The following is a 17,329-nucleotide window of genomic DNA, read 5'->3' on the forward strand; positions in this document are numbered from 1 at the left end:
TTAGACCAAGTCTTTTCAAAGTCCAATAAGCCACATCATTTTCCTGTAAAGGAGGTAAGACATGGGTGAAAATCATCCATCAGAGAAAGAAGCCATGTAGATAGCTTGTCCAAAATCATGCTCAAGAGTGCCAGGCTCTCAAACATGATATGCCACTCTCCACTGTCAGACTATGCACTGACTTTGCCCAGTAGAGTACTGTAGAAATAAATAGCCATACCCAGAATATAAGAAAAAAATCATGAAATAATTTTTAAAGAGAATGTAGTATTGGAAATTGTACTCAGTAATCTGTATCTATTGAGTATATAGTTCTAGTCTCATACAGCTTAAAACTACATTGTGAATGACTTGCATAATTCATAAATATAAGCTAAGTAATTGTCAAAAAGTAAGCACATATATGTATCTAACATGTAAATCAAAGAATAAGGTATTTCCAGTTTCATGCCTTCTGGATCAGTAGTTCTCATACATTTTTCCAAAGATAAACTATGTCTTGAGCTTTATACTGAATGTTTAGATTCACTGATATTTTTTAAATATTTATTTTACTTTAACTTTATATATAAATGTGTGTGCTTGAGTATATGTATTTGCTTCATGTGTGTGCAGGAGCCCACGGAGGTCAGAAGATGAACCAGAGTTCTAGACAGTTGTGAGCCCTCATTGAGTATTAAGAAATGAATCCCATGTACAGTATAGAGTAGTATGGACTCTTGACTGATGAACCATCTCTCCAGCCCTAGATTCACTTCTTTTCATATATACTTTTGCCTAGCTTCCAAAGTCACTTGACCATAAATGAAGACTCTCAACACCTGTGTCTCCCACATACAGGCTGTGCTCTGGTCCTATGTGCCTGTGTTACCCTGTTCATTATACACAGCTTAGGATATCACACCTTGCCCCCGGTACATCATCATGAGCATTGTCTCCTGATCATCCCTCCTCTGATGAATCATTATCTATGGTATCAACACCTAGAAGATTCTAAGACAGCTCCATCATTTCCCTTGTTCTCCGTGCCTATGATGCATTTACTGGTCATTTTTTAAACATTGCTTCTATGTGGGGCAGAAAATCACCCATTTAAAGTAACAGGCAAATACCAGATTTCCTCCCTGACAAATAATCTTGTGGCTTCCAATAGGACACAATGGTTTTTCAGAGATCTCCATAATGACACTGGATTATAACAAGAAGTATGCCTACCAAATATTTACTTTCTTTTGGTCATCAGGAAGTCCATAAAGTGGACAGTTTTACACATAGTGAGTTAGTGAGTCATTGCTGCTAAGTCACTGCTTACAACTGTCTCGGGTGTCCTGATGATCATTGAGAATAGAAATTCTCTGGTTCAGTCTCTCCTAGAAATGGCTGCATAAACAAGACCAGAACAATGGCAATATCAATAGGCATGTCAACGTGGAAGAGGAAAATTTCATGAGACTCCATCCCTAACAAAGAACCACAGACAACTAACTGCTGGGAGACGGAAAATTAGCTTTCCCCAAGACGAGCTCCCTTATTGTTCGTCCAATGCAGACTTGTCAGCTTTGGAACCTTTTACCCCTCAATAATAACAATGAATTCATCAGGATTTATATATACAGCATGCATATGTATGTAATAATAGTACTAAAAGGAAAAAGAGGTTATTAACTTGAGGGGAGAGTGGGAGGCATTTGGGGGTCATAACAGGGGAATGAGGGAGGATGAGGAAGGAAGTGATGTAATTCTATTTCAATTAAAAATAATAAAGTAAAAATAAATAAATTCTGTGTTTCTGTATTCCGAAAGGTGATATTTCCACATGGTGAGAAATAATACATAGCTCCCTTCCCCAAAATAAAGGATTAATTGTTTCCTCATGGTGTTTTCCATTCTCTTCTAAACCACAGGCAGGCTGCCCTGAATGCTCCTGAACCTCTCTCATTAAAACTCACTTTCCAAATGCATGGTCTACCAGATGTCCTCTTTGATGATCTGGCTTATTTTTTGTTTGAGAGATGAATGTCCATAGCAACTCCTATAAATTAAAATAATGTAGCAGATATGAGAACACTGGCAAGGAGGTTGTCTGAATTTTGCTTTGGAAGAGTTATATGTCACAATGAGGTTAAGAATTGATTTTATTCACTAATTTTATAATTAGCAAAAACCGTAATAAATTATTTAGTAAGAGTGTAGATGTCTAGAACAATTAGTCCTGTTTTGGCACAACTCCTTCCTGGTAGACTTGGTTTTGCAGCACCTCAGTTTTGTGTGTTTTGGCAGATGGGCCACTCTGCACCTTTCCCACGTGAGCACAGCTAGTGGAAGAAGCACAAAACCACAACAGCCAAAAGCTAAACGACATCATAATAAACCCAAAGGCTCAAGGTGGATTACACGTATGGAACAATGCTTCGAGCCAGTTTTCATGTTAGGTATTCTGGGTCAAGCTTTCAGTCTTAAATAAAACATCTGATACCCGTGTAGTCTGTGTCCCATATCATGTAAGTGAAGTAACAGTGGAACCTACTGTCCCCCACCCCAGAAGCTAACAGCATAACTCAGAGGACAGGTCTCTTCTGACAGGCAGCCCTCTGCTGCCCTCTCCCGATAGCACTGGTGACTACAGTCTTCAAAGAATGTACTCTGACCTCTTCCTGTCCACTTGTCTCTCTGCTGGGGATGTGGGGGAGGAGATGATTGAGTCTAATTGGTTTCAGAATTCAGTGAATTGCTAAATATTATAGTAAAAAGTGATTCTCTTTTCTGACTCCTTTCTCCTCCTGATTTTGCTCAATGGTGTTGCTAGTTTGTTTTGTTAGGTTTTTCTGCCCATTCTGTAGATTTGCCTGTTATCTGAATTAGACTTAAACCCTTGGGTTCTATTCATCTCTTTAAGTTATAATCCAAATGTGAAACAAAAGTAGCACCCGTTTATCTATTCAATTATCTGCTCTCCAAATGAATCCACATTATTTTAGTCCATCTTCTACATGTTGACATCCAGTTATGCCAGCACCATTTGTGGAAGATGCTTTCTTTTTTCCGTTGTATAGTTTTTGCTTCCTTGTCTAAAACCAGGTGTTCATAGGTGTATGGATTAATGTCCGGATCTTTAATTCAGTTACATTGGTCTGCATGTTGATTTTTATGCCAATACCAAGCTGTTATTATTATTATAGCTCTATAATTGAGCTTGAGGTCAAGGATGGTGATGCTTCCAAAGGTTGCTTTATTGTAAGGGATTGTTTTAGCTACCTTGGAGTTTTTCTTGTTCCATATGAAGTTCAGGATTGCTCTTTAGAGGTCTGTGAAGAATGGTGTTGGGATTTTGATGATAACTGCACTGAATCTGTAGATTGCTTTTGGTAAGATTGCCATTTTTATTATGTTGGTTCTACCTATCCATGAGCATGGGAGATCTTTCCATTTTTTTTATATCTTCCTCAATTTCTTTCTTCAAGGACTTAAAATTCTTGTCGTACAGGTCTTTTACTTGCTTGGTTATAGTTACCCCAATGTATTTCATATTATTTGTGGCTATTGTAAAGGGTGATGTTTCTCTGATTTCTTTCTTGGCCCGTTTGTCATTTGTGTATAGGAGAGCTACTGGTTATTTTGTTTTGTTTTGTTTTGTTTTGTTTTGTTTTGTTTTGTTGTTTGTTTTTTAGTTAATCTTGTATTCTGCCATATTACTAAAGGTTATTATCAATTGTAGGAGTTCCTTGGTAGAATTTTTGGCGTCAGTTATATAGACTATCATATCATCCACAAATAGCAAAAGTTTGACATCTTCTTTTCCAATTTGTATCCCTCTGATCTTTTTTTGTTGTCTTATTGCTCTAGCTAGAACTTCAAGTACTATATTGAATAGATATTGGGAGAGTGGACAGCCTTGTCTTGTTCCTGATTTTAGTGGAGTCACTTTGCGTTTCTCTCCATTTAATTTTATGTTGGCTGTCGGCTTGCTGTAAATTGCCTTTATTATGTTTAAGTATGCTCCTTGTATTCTTTTTTTTAATTTCACTGAAATAAATATATTATTTCTCTCATCATTCCCATCTAGAGTTCATGTTTTCAGTTAATTTGGGGGGATATAATTTCTACAGTTAGTGTGATCAACATTTCCTGCTTTCTTTTCTAATGCTTAAACTCTCCTCCAACTTGAGTTATACAATTGGAAAGAATAAAAAGTTGACACCTGGAAGTGGGGGCAGGAGGATCAGGAGTTCAAGACCATGCTTGGTTACAAGTGGAAATGAGGTCTCTTGAGCTACATAAAACACTGTCTCAAAAAATAGTGCAATCTGGGTATTGTGGTACATGCCTTTAATCCTACCATTTAGGAGGAAAAGGCAGGTGGATCTCTGAGGGGCCAGCCTGTTGCACATACTAAGTTCCAGGCCAGGCAGGGTTACATAGTGAGACTCTGTCTCAAGAAGGAGGAGGAGGAGGAGGAGGAGGAGGAGGAGGAGGAGGAGAAGGAGGAGAAGGAGAAGAAAGAAGGAGAAGAAGGAGAAGAAGAAGCCAGGCATGGTGGTGCATGCCTTTAATCCCAGCACTTCAAGGCAGAGACAGGTGGATCCCTGAGTTCGAGGTCAGCCTGGTCTACAGAGCAAGTTCCAGGACATCCAGAACTACACAGAGAAACCCTGTCTCAAAAAGCAAAAAAGAATCCCCAAACAAGGAGTGGGGTGGGTGGGTGAGTGGGTGACATCTGACTCAGAGCATGGAGGAAGCACCAGCACGGATCACCAGCTCACTGCTTGTGAGGAGGCATGTGCTGCTCTCCATCTACCACAGATGCATCGAAAAAGCGTTGCCTGGGAAGCCTCTTCAGATGGGTCTAGGCCTGGAGATAAAATGCTAGGAAGCAGACACTCTAAACTTGTTTCCATACAGTTTGAGCTCCTTGAACCCAATGAGGCTGGTTCAGTGTACACAGCACAGAAGCTTCTCTAGGTCACTGAGCAGGTCTATTACTAGAAAGCAAGTACTAGATGCTGTGCTCTTAGATAGTCTACAGTGCCCTTGTTGCACACATAAATGGCTGTTGAGTATAATGCAAACCTCTATTTCCCTTTAACCATAAGAATTAAAACAATACTTATCACCATACAGTTTGATATTACTTCCAATAAGTACAATATTTATTAAACATATCTTCAGTTTTGTTACATAGTGTGCAACAAATTACAATATTCGGTAGCCACAAATTATACACAGAGTATGAAGAAACTATTAATCAGATAGTGTAATCTTTCCATTTATAACTCTACAAGGAAGAACTAGCAAATCAGATCATACATATAACGTTTCACTAATCTGTATGCATGGAAATTGACAGACACTGGTTGTGCTGTTTGATACAAAATGGCTGAACTTCATCTTCAGAAGACTAAACCCAACATCTAAACATGCCAATATAAACATCAAAACAAAATATAGTCTAACCAACCATGGGAAACAATCTGGTATGAGGAAAGCAACAAGGATTACACACATTATTTTATAAACCAGCACACAAAGGTTTAAAAACAGTTCTGAAAATGAAATTAGCTGTCTTGAGTCAAGGGAATAGAAAAAAAAAGTCAGTATTGACCATTGACAATCTCTGACATTGTGGAAATGGAAAGAATCTGTTGTAGTGCAGCTACATACAGTACAATTCAGGCAATTTGTTTTTTTACTTGGGTTCAGATTGCGAATTCATTGCTGTGAGAGAAGGACGGAGGCGAAGTTTAGCAGCAGCCTCCACCTGACTGCTTGACTGCAGTGCTCTGGATTTTAACATTGGACTTCTCAGCACCACCAGCTGTTGCTCCAGGGCCCATTCTCTTTTTAATCTCAGCTGCCATCGTCATCAAAAACTGTTCTACATTCGTTGCATTCTTAGCACTGGTTTCCAAAAATGGAATTCCAAGGGAATCTGCAAATTCCTTTGCTGGTGTGTAGTCTACTACTTTCTTTGTGGTCAGGTCACATTTGTTCCCTACCAACAACTTGTTGACATTTTCACTGGCATAGCGATCTATCTCCTGCAGCCACTGTTTAACATTATTGAAGGACTCCTGATCTGTCACATCATAAACAACTATGACGCCATGGGCTCCTCGGTAGTAACTGGAGGTGATTGTTCGAAATCTTTCCTGGCCTGCTGTGTCCGATATCTGAAGCTTGATTGTTTTCCCGTCTAACTCTATAGTCCGGATCTTGAAATCCACACTGATCATGCTGATGTAGCTTTCCGTGTACGTGTCATCTGCAAACCTAAGAAGGAGGCAAGACTTTCCAACCCCAGAATCACCAATCAGAAGTAACTTGAATAAATAATCATATTCGGGATTCATGCTCGACATGTCACTGCAGCTGCCGCTGCCACTGCCACTCTTGCTGACGCAGCCGCCACCCCGACTCTCCGCGCCACGGGTAATGGAAGGGAAGGGATGAGCTAAGTGGTTCGGGTAGAGCAAAGGTCAACCCCACTCCGACCCTTAGAACACAATCAGCAGCATCCGCCACTCAGTGATCACTTCCACCCTGTTCCTTGTATTCTTGATCTCTCCAAGACCATAATCAGGAAGGGATGTTGGATTTTGTCCAAGGATGTTTCATTATCTAATGAGATGATCATGTGATTTTTTTTCTTCAAGTTTGTTTATATGATGAAATACGTTGACATATTTTTGTATGTTGAACCATCCCTGCACCTCTGGGATGAAGCCTATTTGATCATAATGGATGATGTCTTTGATGTGTTCTTGGGTTCTGTTTGCCAGTATTTTATTGAGTATTTTACCATCTATGTTCATGAGGGAGATTGGTCTGTAATTCCTTCTTTGTTGCATCTTTATGTGGTTTTGGTATCAGGGTAATTGTGGCCTCATAAAAATAGTTTGGCAATATTCCTTCTGTTTCTATTGTGTGGACCAATTTGAGGAGTATTGGTATTAACTCTTCATTGAAATTCTGGTAGAATTCTGCACTGAAACCATCTGGCCCTGGGCTTTTTTTTTTTTTTTTTTTTTTTTGGTTGGGAGACTTTTAATGATGGCTTCTATTTCCATAGGAATTCTAGGTCTATTTAAATTGTTTATCTGGTCTTGATTTAATTTGGGTATATGGAACCTACCCAGAAAATTGTCCATTTCTTTTAGATTTTCCAATTTTGTGGAGTACGGGTTTTTAAAGTATTACCTGGTGATTCTCTGGATTTCCTCATTGTCAGTTGTTATGTCTCCCTTTTCATCTTTGTTTTGTTAATTTGGATATTCTCTCTCTGCATTTTAATTAGTTTGGATAAGGGTTTGTCTACCTTGCTGATTTTTTCGAAGAACCAACTCTTTGTTTCACTGATTCTTTGTACTATTCTCTTTGTTTCTGTTTTATTGATTCCAGCCCTCAATTTTATTATTTCCTGGCATCTACAACTCCTGGGTAAGTTTGCTTCTTTCTGTTCTAGAACTTTCCATTGTGTTGTTAAGTTGCTAGTGTGAGTTTTCTTCATCTTCTTTATGTAGGCCCTTAATGCTATGAGTTTTCCTTGTAGTACTTCTTTCATAGTATCCCATAAGTTTGGGTATGTTGTACATTTATTTTCTTTGTTGTTGTTGTTGTTTGTTTGTTTTTTGTTTTGTTTTTTGTTTTTTCGAGACAGGGTTTCTCTGTGTAGCTTTGCGCCTTTCCTGGAACTTACTTGGTAGTCCAGGCTGGCCTCGAACTCACAATGATCCACCTGGCTCTGCCTCCCGAGTGTTGAGATTAAAGGTGTGTGCCACCGCCCAACCAGTACATTTATTTTCATTGAATTCTAGGAAGTCTTTAATTTCTTTCTTTGTTTCTTCCTTTACCCAGTGGTGATAGAGCTGAGCATTATTCAGTTTCCATGAGATTATAGGATTTCTGTAATTTTTGTTGTTGTTGAATTCTAACTTTAAGGCATGATGGTCCAATAAAATACAGGTTATTTCAATTATTTGTATCTGTTGAGATTTGCTTTGTGAAAGAGCATGTGGTCAGTTTTAGAGAAGGTTCTGTGAGGTGCTGAGAAGAAGGTATATTCTCTTGTGTTTGGGTAGAATGTTCAATGTCTATTGAGTCCATTTGAATCATTACATCTCTTAGTTCCCTTATTTCTATGTTAAGTTTCTGTCTGGCAGACCTGTCCAGTGGGTAGAGTGGGGTGTTGAAGCCTCCCACTATTAGTGTGTGGGGTTTGATGTGCACTTTATGCTCTTGCAATGTTTCTTTTACATATTTGGGTGCCCTTGTATTTGGAGCATAAATTTTCAGAATTGAGATTTCATCTTGATGGATTTTCCTGTGATGAATATATAATGTCCTTCTTGATCTCTTTTGATTAAATTTAGTTTTAAGTATATTTTGTTAGATATTAGGATAGCTACACCAGCTTGCTTCTTAAGTCTATTTGACTGGAAAGACTTTCCCCAGCCTTTTACAGACAGATAGTGTCTATCTTTGAAGTTGAGGTGTGTTTCTTGTATGCAGCAGAAGGATGGATTCTGTTTTCATATCCATTCTGTTAGCCTGCATCTTTTTATGGAAGAATTGAGTCCATTGATATTAAAGGATGTTAATGACCAGTGATTGTTAATTCCTGCTATTTTGGGTGGTAATGTTGTATGTTTCCTTTCTTTGGGATTTGTTGTTATTGAATTATCTATTGCCTGTGTTTTCATTGGTGCATCTAACTTCCTCAGGTTGGATTTTTTTCCTTCTAGTGCTTTCTGTAGGGCTGAATTTGTGGATAAGTACTGTTTAAATCTGGTTTTATTATGGAATATTTGTTTTACTCTGTCTATGGTGATTGAGAGTTTTGCTATGTATAATAGTCTGGGCTAGAATCCATGGTCTCTTAGTGTCTACATTATATCTGTCCAGGACCTTCTGGCTTTCAGAGTCTCCACTGAGAAACCAGGTGTTATTCTGATGGGCCTGCTTTTATATGTTACTTGGCCTTTTTCCTTTGCAACTCTTAATATTTTTCTTTATTCTGTATGTTCAGTGGTTTGATTATTATGTGGCAAGAGGACTTCTTTTTTGGGTCCAGTTTATTTGGTGTTCTGTAACCTTGTTGTATCTTCATAGGCATTTCTTTCTTTAGGTTGGGAACGTTTTCTTCTGTGATTTTTTGAAATATATTTTCTGTGCCTTTGAGTTGGTTTTCTTCTCCTTCTTCTATCTTTATTATTCTTAGGTTTGGCCTTTTCATGGTGTCCCAGATTTCCTGGACATTTTGTGTTACGATTGTTTTGGCTTTTGTGTTTTCTTTGACCAATGAATCTATTTCCTCTATCATATCTTCAACACCTGAGATTCTTTCTCTCTTCCATCTCTTGTATTTTGTTGGTTATGTTTGCATCTGTAGTTTCTGTTTGTTTACTCAGATTTTCCATTTCCAGCATTCCCTCAGTTTGTGTCTTCTTCATTGTTTCTATTTCAATTTTCAGATCTTGAACTGTTTCCTTCATCTGTTTAATTGCTTTTTCTTGGTTTTCTTGGCTTTTGTTAAGGGATTTACTGATTTCTTCCAATTTTTTGTTTGTCTTTTCCTCAATTTCTTTAAGGAAATTTTTCATTTCCTCTTTAGAAGCCTCTATCATCTTCTTAAAGTCATTAAGGTCCTTTTCTTCTGCTTCTTCTACATTGGGATGTTCAGGTCTTGCTGATGTATAACCACTAGGTTCTGGTGGTGCCATATTGCTCTTTATGTTGTTGAATGTATTCTTGCACTGGCATCTACCCACCTCTTTCTCTAATTGGTGCAAATGGTGTCTGTGTCTCAGGGAGCCACTCTTGGGCCAATCAGAACTCTTGGGCCAATTAGACCTGGCAGCGTCTGTGTCTCAGGAATCAGCTGCAGTCTCAGAGGATGGGTGGGCTTCGGGGGTGGAGTTGGGCTTGTAAGTTACAGGGTCTGGTGGGGTGTGATGGTGGCCAGGCCTACCTGTAGGAGTCCTGTCTACTGGCCTGCAACTGGAGCTGCATGGGTTTGTGTATGGGGTCGCTGGTTATGCTCCTGGGCCTAAAGACTAGAGGCTGGGGTGATTTGTAAACTTGATCTTAAGTGAACATTCCCAGGAACATTTGGGAGTCTTTTGAAAGAACACATGTGTGCTTTAATCTTAAACATAGATGGGAAATCTGTGGTAATATCTGAGGAGATATACAATAGAATGGTATATTTGTAGAGCTTTTTTTTTTTTAAGTGAGAAGATAATGTATGGAGCATCTGTCAAAATTACAAAGATCTCAAAGCATCTTCCCCAATCTCATACTATATGAGCTAAGATTGATATTCAGGAGGTAATAGCCAGGAAAATACATTCAAATTCATAGGTTGATGACTTTTAAATTCTTTACCACTAAATAACTCAATAATTTGCCATAAAATTTAGGGTAAAATAATTTAAGCTGAAGGTTTGAACATGGATTCTTTTTTAATCTGATAAAGTTTTTAATTCCTTTTTCAGTGGTCCATGGCTTCATTATCCATGGGAAAAGCTGGCCCCTGTCCATGACTTCTCTCCCTTGCTAAGCTGTCCAGTTGTCCCAGTCATTATCCTCTGTGTTCCACCTCTGTCTCACCTATTAACACCCCCTGAGGTGAGGGAACCTTAAGACTGCAAACATCCTTTTGTCTTTTCCTCAGACACATTGAAATCCATTCTAATATTCCATCATTCACTTATGTTCTCTCCTGCTCAGAAGAGAGAGCTCCTGAGAGAAATAAGAATAAAAACAGTCTGTATTTTCTTTCACAACCTTTAGTCCTCTCTAGATATCTACATGCCTTTCATTTGTCTCAATATGCAATCGTATATCTGCCCTGAAAATGGACTAACCCCAATAACTAGCCTCTCAGCTAGCCATGTACTTATATGTTTAAGAGTTGGAAGAGAGCACTTTGTTAGACTTTGATTTTCTTCTACAGAGTGACTGTAGAAGTGTTGTCTACCTACCACTTCAGTGTGTCACTTGGATGGTCTGATACCTGTCTTTTAAGAAAACTTCTCAGCATTTCCTTACATTAATGAATGAACATTTCCTTAAAGACTCCATTGATGATCACGTTCATTTGATCTTTGTAGAATGCACTATATTTTCTTCTCCAATAGCACCTGTTGAGTATTTTATAATCATTCTACCTATACACTAAACTCAGTTTCACTGTAGTCCTTAAATATCTTTTCTTTGCAGGATGGTAGATTTTGTGTCCTGGCTGTGTAAGTTGTCAAAACACCTCTTCATATTTGTTATGTTCTTGTACTTATTAAGGACTTTCTTCCCTGAATTCCTCCACTTTTTTCTAAGTCTTGTGGGCCACTCTTGATTTATAATATCTAGGTCTTGTCATATTTATGTATATCTTAACATTTAAAGCATGTTTTTGCTAACTATACAACTATACACAGCCTCTCCTCTCTTGTAAAACTACTGGCATAAAGAAAACACTTCACAGACAATCTTAGTAAATTTTACAATGGGATTATATGACAAAATATGTTTTTTATTTTGTCTTAAAATATTTATATAGTATTTAATCCTTAACTGGTGCAATAATAAAATACAATTAGATGATCTTTCAACACAGTTATACATTGGGTAATGATGAAGTCAAGATAATGTTGCATATTCATCCTTTAGCTCTTTAGCATTTCTGTGTGGTGATAGTATTCAAAACACTCTTTATTGTCTATTTTAGAAGAGACAATGTATTAGTGTTAACCATTGCTGCCCTACTATACAATAATAGAACACCAGAATTTGTTCTTCCTATTTAACTATAAAATTGTATATTTGGCTAAGCTCTTCTAACCACCTCATCACCCCCATGCTTTCCTTAGCCTTTTGTAATTTTTTTCTAATTTTAATTTCTATATGACTCTTTTAAGATAACATAATATTCTGCAAGTGTTTGCTTTCATTTTACATTGTAAGGATATAAAATGTTCTAAGTAATTTCTATACATTACTTATTTAATTATCACAGAAAATAAATATATCCACATTCACTTTCATACACATGTTTAGTTTCCTTAGGGGCATCTGACACTGAGAAAGCAGTTGATTACTTAGTTAATTGCTCTTAAGGGAACCTGACTGTGTCTCTATTACTCCACTCTCAGAGATTTCGATTGACTTTAAAAAGATGGAAGGAATCATTCTAGCCACAGATTTATGAAGAAAAGAATGATGTAGGCAAAAGACTTGCCAAAGTGAGCTCCCTTGGTCCAGCCTGCTGTTGAGTGGTGAGTTCTCAAACCTATGGTCTCCTAGCCCTGCATCTTAAAGCAGCTTCAGAAAGAGTCCCACCTCCATCCCAGGTCAAAGCTGTGTAGGTTTCTTCAGGCGTGTCCCTCTAGCTTCCTGAACATGTGAGGCAGAATAAGAGGAAGCATTTCCTAAGGCTGAAGACAGCTAGCTAACAGCAAGTTAACAAAACAATATCAGAAGGATCTAGAAATAGTCCTTCTCATGTTTCACTTGGGGTTCCCCATGCAACCCATGCATCTTTTCAGAAGCTGATCTATTAATGAGAATTCCTTTTTTTCTTGTTTCCCTCACAGATGCTGTGAGGGTATCAGCTAGGCAGTGATAAGAAATAGTGGCTTTGTTAGAAAACTGGGTATAAACTAACTTGATCTCCCAGAGAATGCTTTTAAAAGGAGATTGTGGGCAACAAATACTAATATTGACTTACTGCTAAAAGCTCATGATAAATACTCAGACCCTGTATGAGGCAGATAGCAACACTGCTGTCTTTAACAGCAGAGAAACAAATATACACACAAGCAGGTGAAGATGCACTTAGCATAGGAGTTACCTCCCACTCTGTGCAGTTCCAGGATTGTGGAATTCAGTGTAAGACATTCTCTTCTTTCAGCTGATAGTTTCTATATTATTATTCTCTTCTATGCTGTTTATTTTCCATCTTCACAGATAACTGATCTCTTTCCTCACCTTCCAACTTTTGCAACACATCCTAAACTCAGGAGAACAACAAGATTGCTTTCAAGAACATCTGGAGATGGGAGAGCAGAGATGAGAGAGAGACAAAAATGCAAGAGCAATAATAAACAAAATTAACACAGAACAAAGGGCTGAAAAAAACAAGGTAAGGGGGTCTCTTGTTCCTAGGATTGGTCTCTTCACAATCAAGTTAACTTGAGGTATGGCGAGCAAGATATGGGTTCAGTGGGGTCAAGGATTCAGTAAAGCAAGTCAAGAGAAGGAGCTGTTCAGTCCAAGAGATTAATACTTGATCCACTTAAAATGAATTTCAAAAAGGGCTAGAGAGATGGCTCAGCAGTTAAGAGCACTGGCTGCTCTTCCAGAGGTCCTGAGTTCAGTTCCCAGCAACCACATGATGACTCATAGCCATCTGTAATGAAATCTGGTGCCCTCTTCTGGCACACAGGCAGAACACTGTATACATAATAAGTGAAACTTTTTTAAAAAATTTTTTTAAATACACTTCATAGAGTAAAATGTTAGTCTTAATCAAATAAAGTTTTTGATTGTTTCTTTTAATATACTTTAAAAAAGAAACTAAATGTTGAAGCTTGTGTTTTAACACATTCTGTTGTGTGTGATCACTTTTTCTGAGGTCAGTGATTTGCTCCTGACTGTCCACCTTAACTTGCATCTCAGGCCACTATACAGACCTTTCCCAAGTCTGGTATCTACTGAGTTAAACTGTGTCTGAGAGTGATAAGTAACAGGGATCCTATGTGCAGGAGGAAAATAAGAGGGGTGCTTTTTTCATTGCATCTTTGATATTTTTGCAAAAGGTTATATAAACAATGATTTTTAATATCCCAGGGTATCTACAATTTTCATTTTCCTGATATCTTAATTCAGTGTTTGAGACAATACTATGTCACACACTGACTGTGGCAGTGATTTTTTTGGTGGGAGGGGGATCGGGTATGTTCAATCTTTTGACATTGCATACAGCAGCAGCATCTACAAAGTTCACAATCAAGAACTGCAAGATTAACTTACAAGGAAAATTTCATAGTGTTTTAAGTGGGTTTATGATTCTGGCTGGTTCACATGCATAGCTACCATCAGTTGCATGCATCCCACAGTCAGCAGGTTGGATACCCATGCAGCATATACCTAACTTCCCCACTTAATCTGAAAACTCTCTATTGATCCTCATGTCTGAGCTGAAATGTTACTTTCTAAGTAAAATTTCCTCTGGATTTCAAAAGCAAAGCAAATTCCCTTTCTAGCATCTTTTCATGGTACCCTGAACTTTTCCAGCCCAGGATGTAATATAACTGAGAAGAAGATTTTGGATCCTTAACGAGCATGTCTGAACAGAAGCAGAAGCACATGTGCCCTCTGTGTTTTATGGTTAAAAATTGCAGAGATTTCCTGAGTAAACACAGGACTCTATGATTCCTCCATCATATATGGTGAATGGTGGAGAGAAATGCTAACTGGATATAGTTCAGCAAGGCAGAAAGAACTTAATAATGCCCAATGTGGAATAATTCGTTATCTCTGTTGTAGTGACTGTAAAAGAAGTTGTACCAGAGAATTTGTACATTAGGCTTGTGCCTGTGAGAATAGATAAGCAGGGTGTATGGGTGGGTGGGTGTGCATGTGCACAGGTTCCCACTGACAAATGTGTTGAAAATTTACCATGAGAAGTCCTTCCTATCTTCCCTGTCCAGGATGCTCTTGTATTACTGTACTGGCCAAGACAATACTTTACTCATTCTAGGAAGGTGATTTTTCATCTCCTGACAACATTTCCCTGCCCAGGAAAGCATTTATTGAAAGTTTTCTCAGTTTCTTGGTATTGCTGCTGTTGTGAAGTCACTGATATGTCTAAGACAAAGAAATCCTAATGAATAAGATTAGCAGTTTTTTAAGATTATCAATCAGAAGATTCTGGGAGTGTCATCAGAGTATTTTCAGGAACTTTGAAGTCTTTCCAAATCAGCCAACCTGGTTCCTGACACCTTCTCAATCATCTGGTCATTTGCACACAGTCCTTCTAGTAATTTGCTCCAGGCTGCATTCATTGTGATGACCTCAGCCTTGCTTTGGTTCTCCATTATTCATTACCTATTCATTAGGGATTTTAAAGTTGTTGTATTGTACTTATATATTTATCAATAACTTCTATTCATCTATTACAAACATTAGTCAATACCTTATTCTAGGATTGTGTATGGGTTTATCTCCCTAGTAGCTTTCTACAGCCAAGAGTGTCTACACCAAAACAAGACAGTCATTTCCTTCTTAGCTGGTCTATGTGGTGCAATGCAGTTTGGATGTATACTTTTCTTTCATCTATGACTTCTTTATGACAGAAACAGAAACTCCTTCACAATGAAAATATTTTAATGGGGATCATCTGTCAATTTTCAGAAACGAGATCTTTGGTCACATTAATCAAAGTTTGTTTTCTTCTTCTCTTTTCTTGATGCCCAATGTTTTTTTTTTCAACATAATGTAATCTCACTAGTTTGTTTCTGACTTTTGAGGTGGCATTGCCCCCACAGGATGAGATTTCAACATGAAGAATTCCAATAGCTCTGTGGGGTTCTTACCTACAACATTCATTTTGGTTGGCATCCCAGGGCTGGAGACAAAGCACATCTGGATATCTGTCCCCTTCTGCCTGATGTACATCATCATCTTCCTTGGGAATGGCACCATTCTTCATGTCATCAGAACAGACACTTCTCTGCATCAGCCCATGTATCTCTTTCTTGCCATGCTGGCATTGGCTGAGGTTGGTGTCTCTGCCTCTACTCTACCAACAGTACTAGGTATCTTCCTTTTTGATATTTCTGAGATTACCTTTGAAGCATGTCTTCTCCAAATGTTTTTCATCCATTCTTTCTCCATTATGGAGTCAGCTGTGTTGTTAGCCATGTCTGTAGACCGCTTTGTGGCCATCTACAGCCCACTGCGTTATACAACTATCTTGACACTGTCTCGAATCTTTGGCACAGGAGCTGTCATTGGACTGAAGAGTGTTATACTAATGGCCCCATTGCCTATACTGTTACAGAGACTGCCCTTCTGTGGTCACAATGCCCTCTCTCATTCCTATTGCCTCCATCCCAACCTTATCCATTTACCTTGTGGGGACATTTCTATCAACAATATCTATGGACTTTTCATTGTTACTGCCACTTTTGGGCTGGATTCATTGCTCATTGTGGTGTCCTATGGGCTTATACTCCATACTGTACTGGGCATTGCCACAGGAGAAGGGCGGAAGAAAGCACTCAACACATGTGGCTCCCATGTCTGTGCTGTGCTTGCTTATTATGTACCTATGATTGGCTTGTCTATGGTACATCGCTTTGCACATCATGTGTCACCTCTGCTGCAAACCATGATGGCCAATGCTTACCTTTTCTTCCCCCCTGTCATCAATCCCATTGTCTACAGCATTAAGACTAAGGAGATCCGCCGTGGCATCATCAGAATGCTGTCAGAGAAGAGGCTCAGAGTTTAGTGGAAGATGTTAAAAGGGGGGATGTTTAGTTGGTTTCTATACTCACAGGTCATCCCAGTTTATGTTCTATAACTGATGTAAGCCTAAAATACAATGTCTAGGATCTGTGGAGTTGCTCAGTGGTAAAGAGTGCATACTGCTCTCATATAGAAACCATGTTCTGTTTCCAGCACCCACATTGGGCAATTCAGAACTGCCTTCAACTTCAGGTCAAAAGGGATCAATAGGACTCCTCTGGCCTCCATGGGCACTTGTACTTCAATACTCATGTGTATGCATGTGTGCACACATGCACGTGTGCATGCACGCACGTGCACGTGCGCACATACACACACAATTTAAACAAAATAAATCTTTCTTTAAAAACCCAGTGTCTAGTAGAATGGAATTAGAGTCTAGTAATGAACTAGAAAGGAATGACAAGTAAATATGGATTATTTGTGATGGATTAGCTCACAAAATCAATGGTATTATATACATCATGTTGAGTAGCATGCATGCAAAACTGGGGCAGAAATACAAGAAAGATTGTTCCTTTAAAACACCTCATTCTTCATCAGAAAAGTGAAACTGCAATTTGAAAGATACCTGAGAAAACTCCCTACACTAGGAAGAGGGAAAATAATCAGTATTGTATCCTCCTTAGTCTTTGAATTCCACAGTAGGTAAACGGATACTTGAGTTCCAAGGAGTTCAAAGAGGGTCCTCCACACAGGCACTGATGTGTCATTTATCCAGCTTCACCGAGGCCCCACACCAGGTTATCTAAAATTACAAGCCTTGTGCACTATAGAATATTTTGAAGTTGTTCTACATAGA

General features: G+C 38.5%; 1 protein-coding gene and 1 pseudogene across 1 annotated transcript; one reads left to right on the top strand and one right to left on the bottom strand.

The window, feature by feature from the left end:
- Positions 1-5,627: 5,627 nt before the first annotated feature.
- LOC102904438 (ras-related protein Rab-1A pseudogene) lies at positions 5,628-6,395 on the bottom strand (annotated as a pseudogene).
- Positions 6,396-15,450: 9,055 nt separating this feature from the next.
- On the top strand, positions 15,451-16,510 carry LOC102904756 (olfactory receptor 51J1). Its single transcript, XM_006979012.3, has one exon. The coding sequence runs from the start codon at positions 15,557-15,559 to the stop codon at positions 16,508-16,510; it is 954 nt and encodes a 317-aa protein (XP_006979074.1). The 5' UTR covers positions 15,451-15,556.
- Positions 16,511-17,329: the final 819 nt, after the last annotated feature.

Source organism: Peromyscus maniculatus, chromosome 1, assembly GCF_049852395.1.
Source record: "Peromyscus maniculatus bairdii isolate BWxNUB_F1_BW_parent chromosome 1, HU_Pman_BW_mat_3.1, whole genome shotgun sequence".
NCBI classification, from domain to species: domain Eukaryota; kingdom Metazoa; phylum Chordata; class Mammalia; order Rodentia; family Cricetidae; genus Peromyscus; species Peromyscus maniculatus.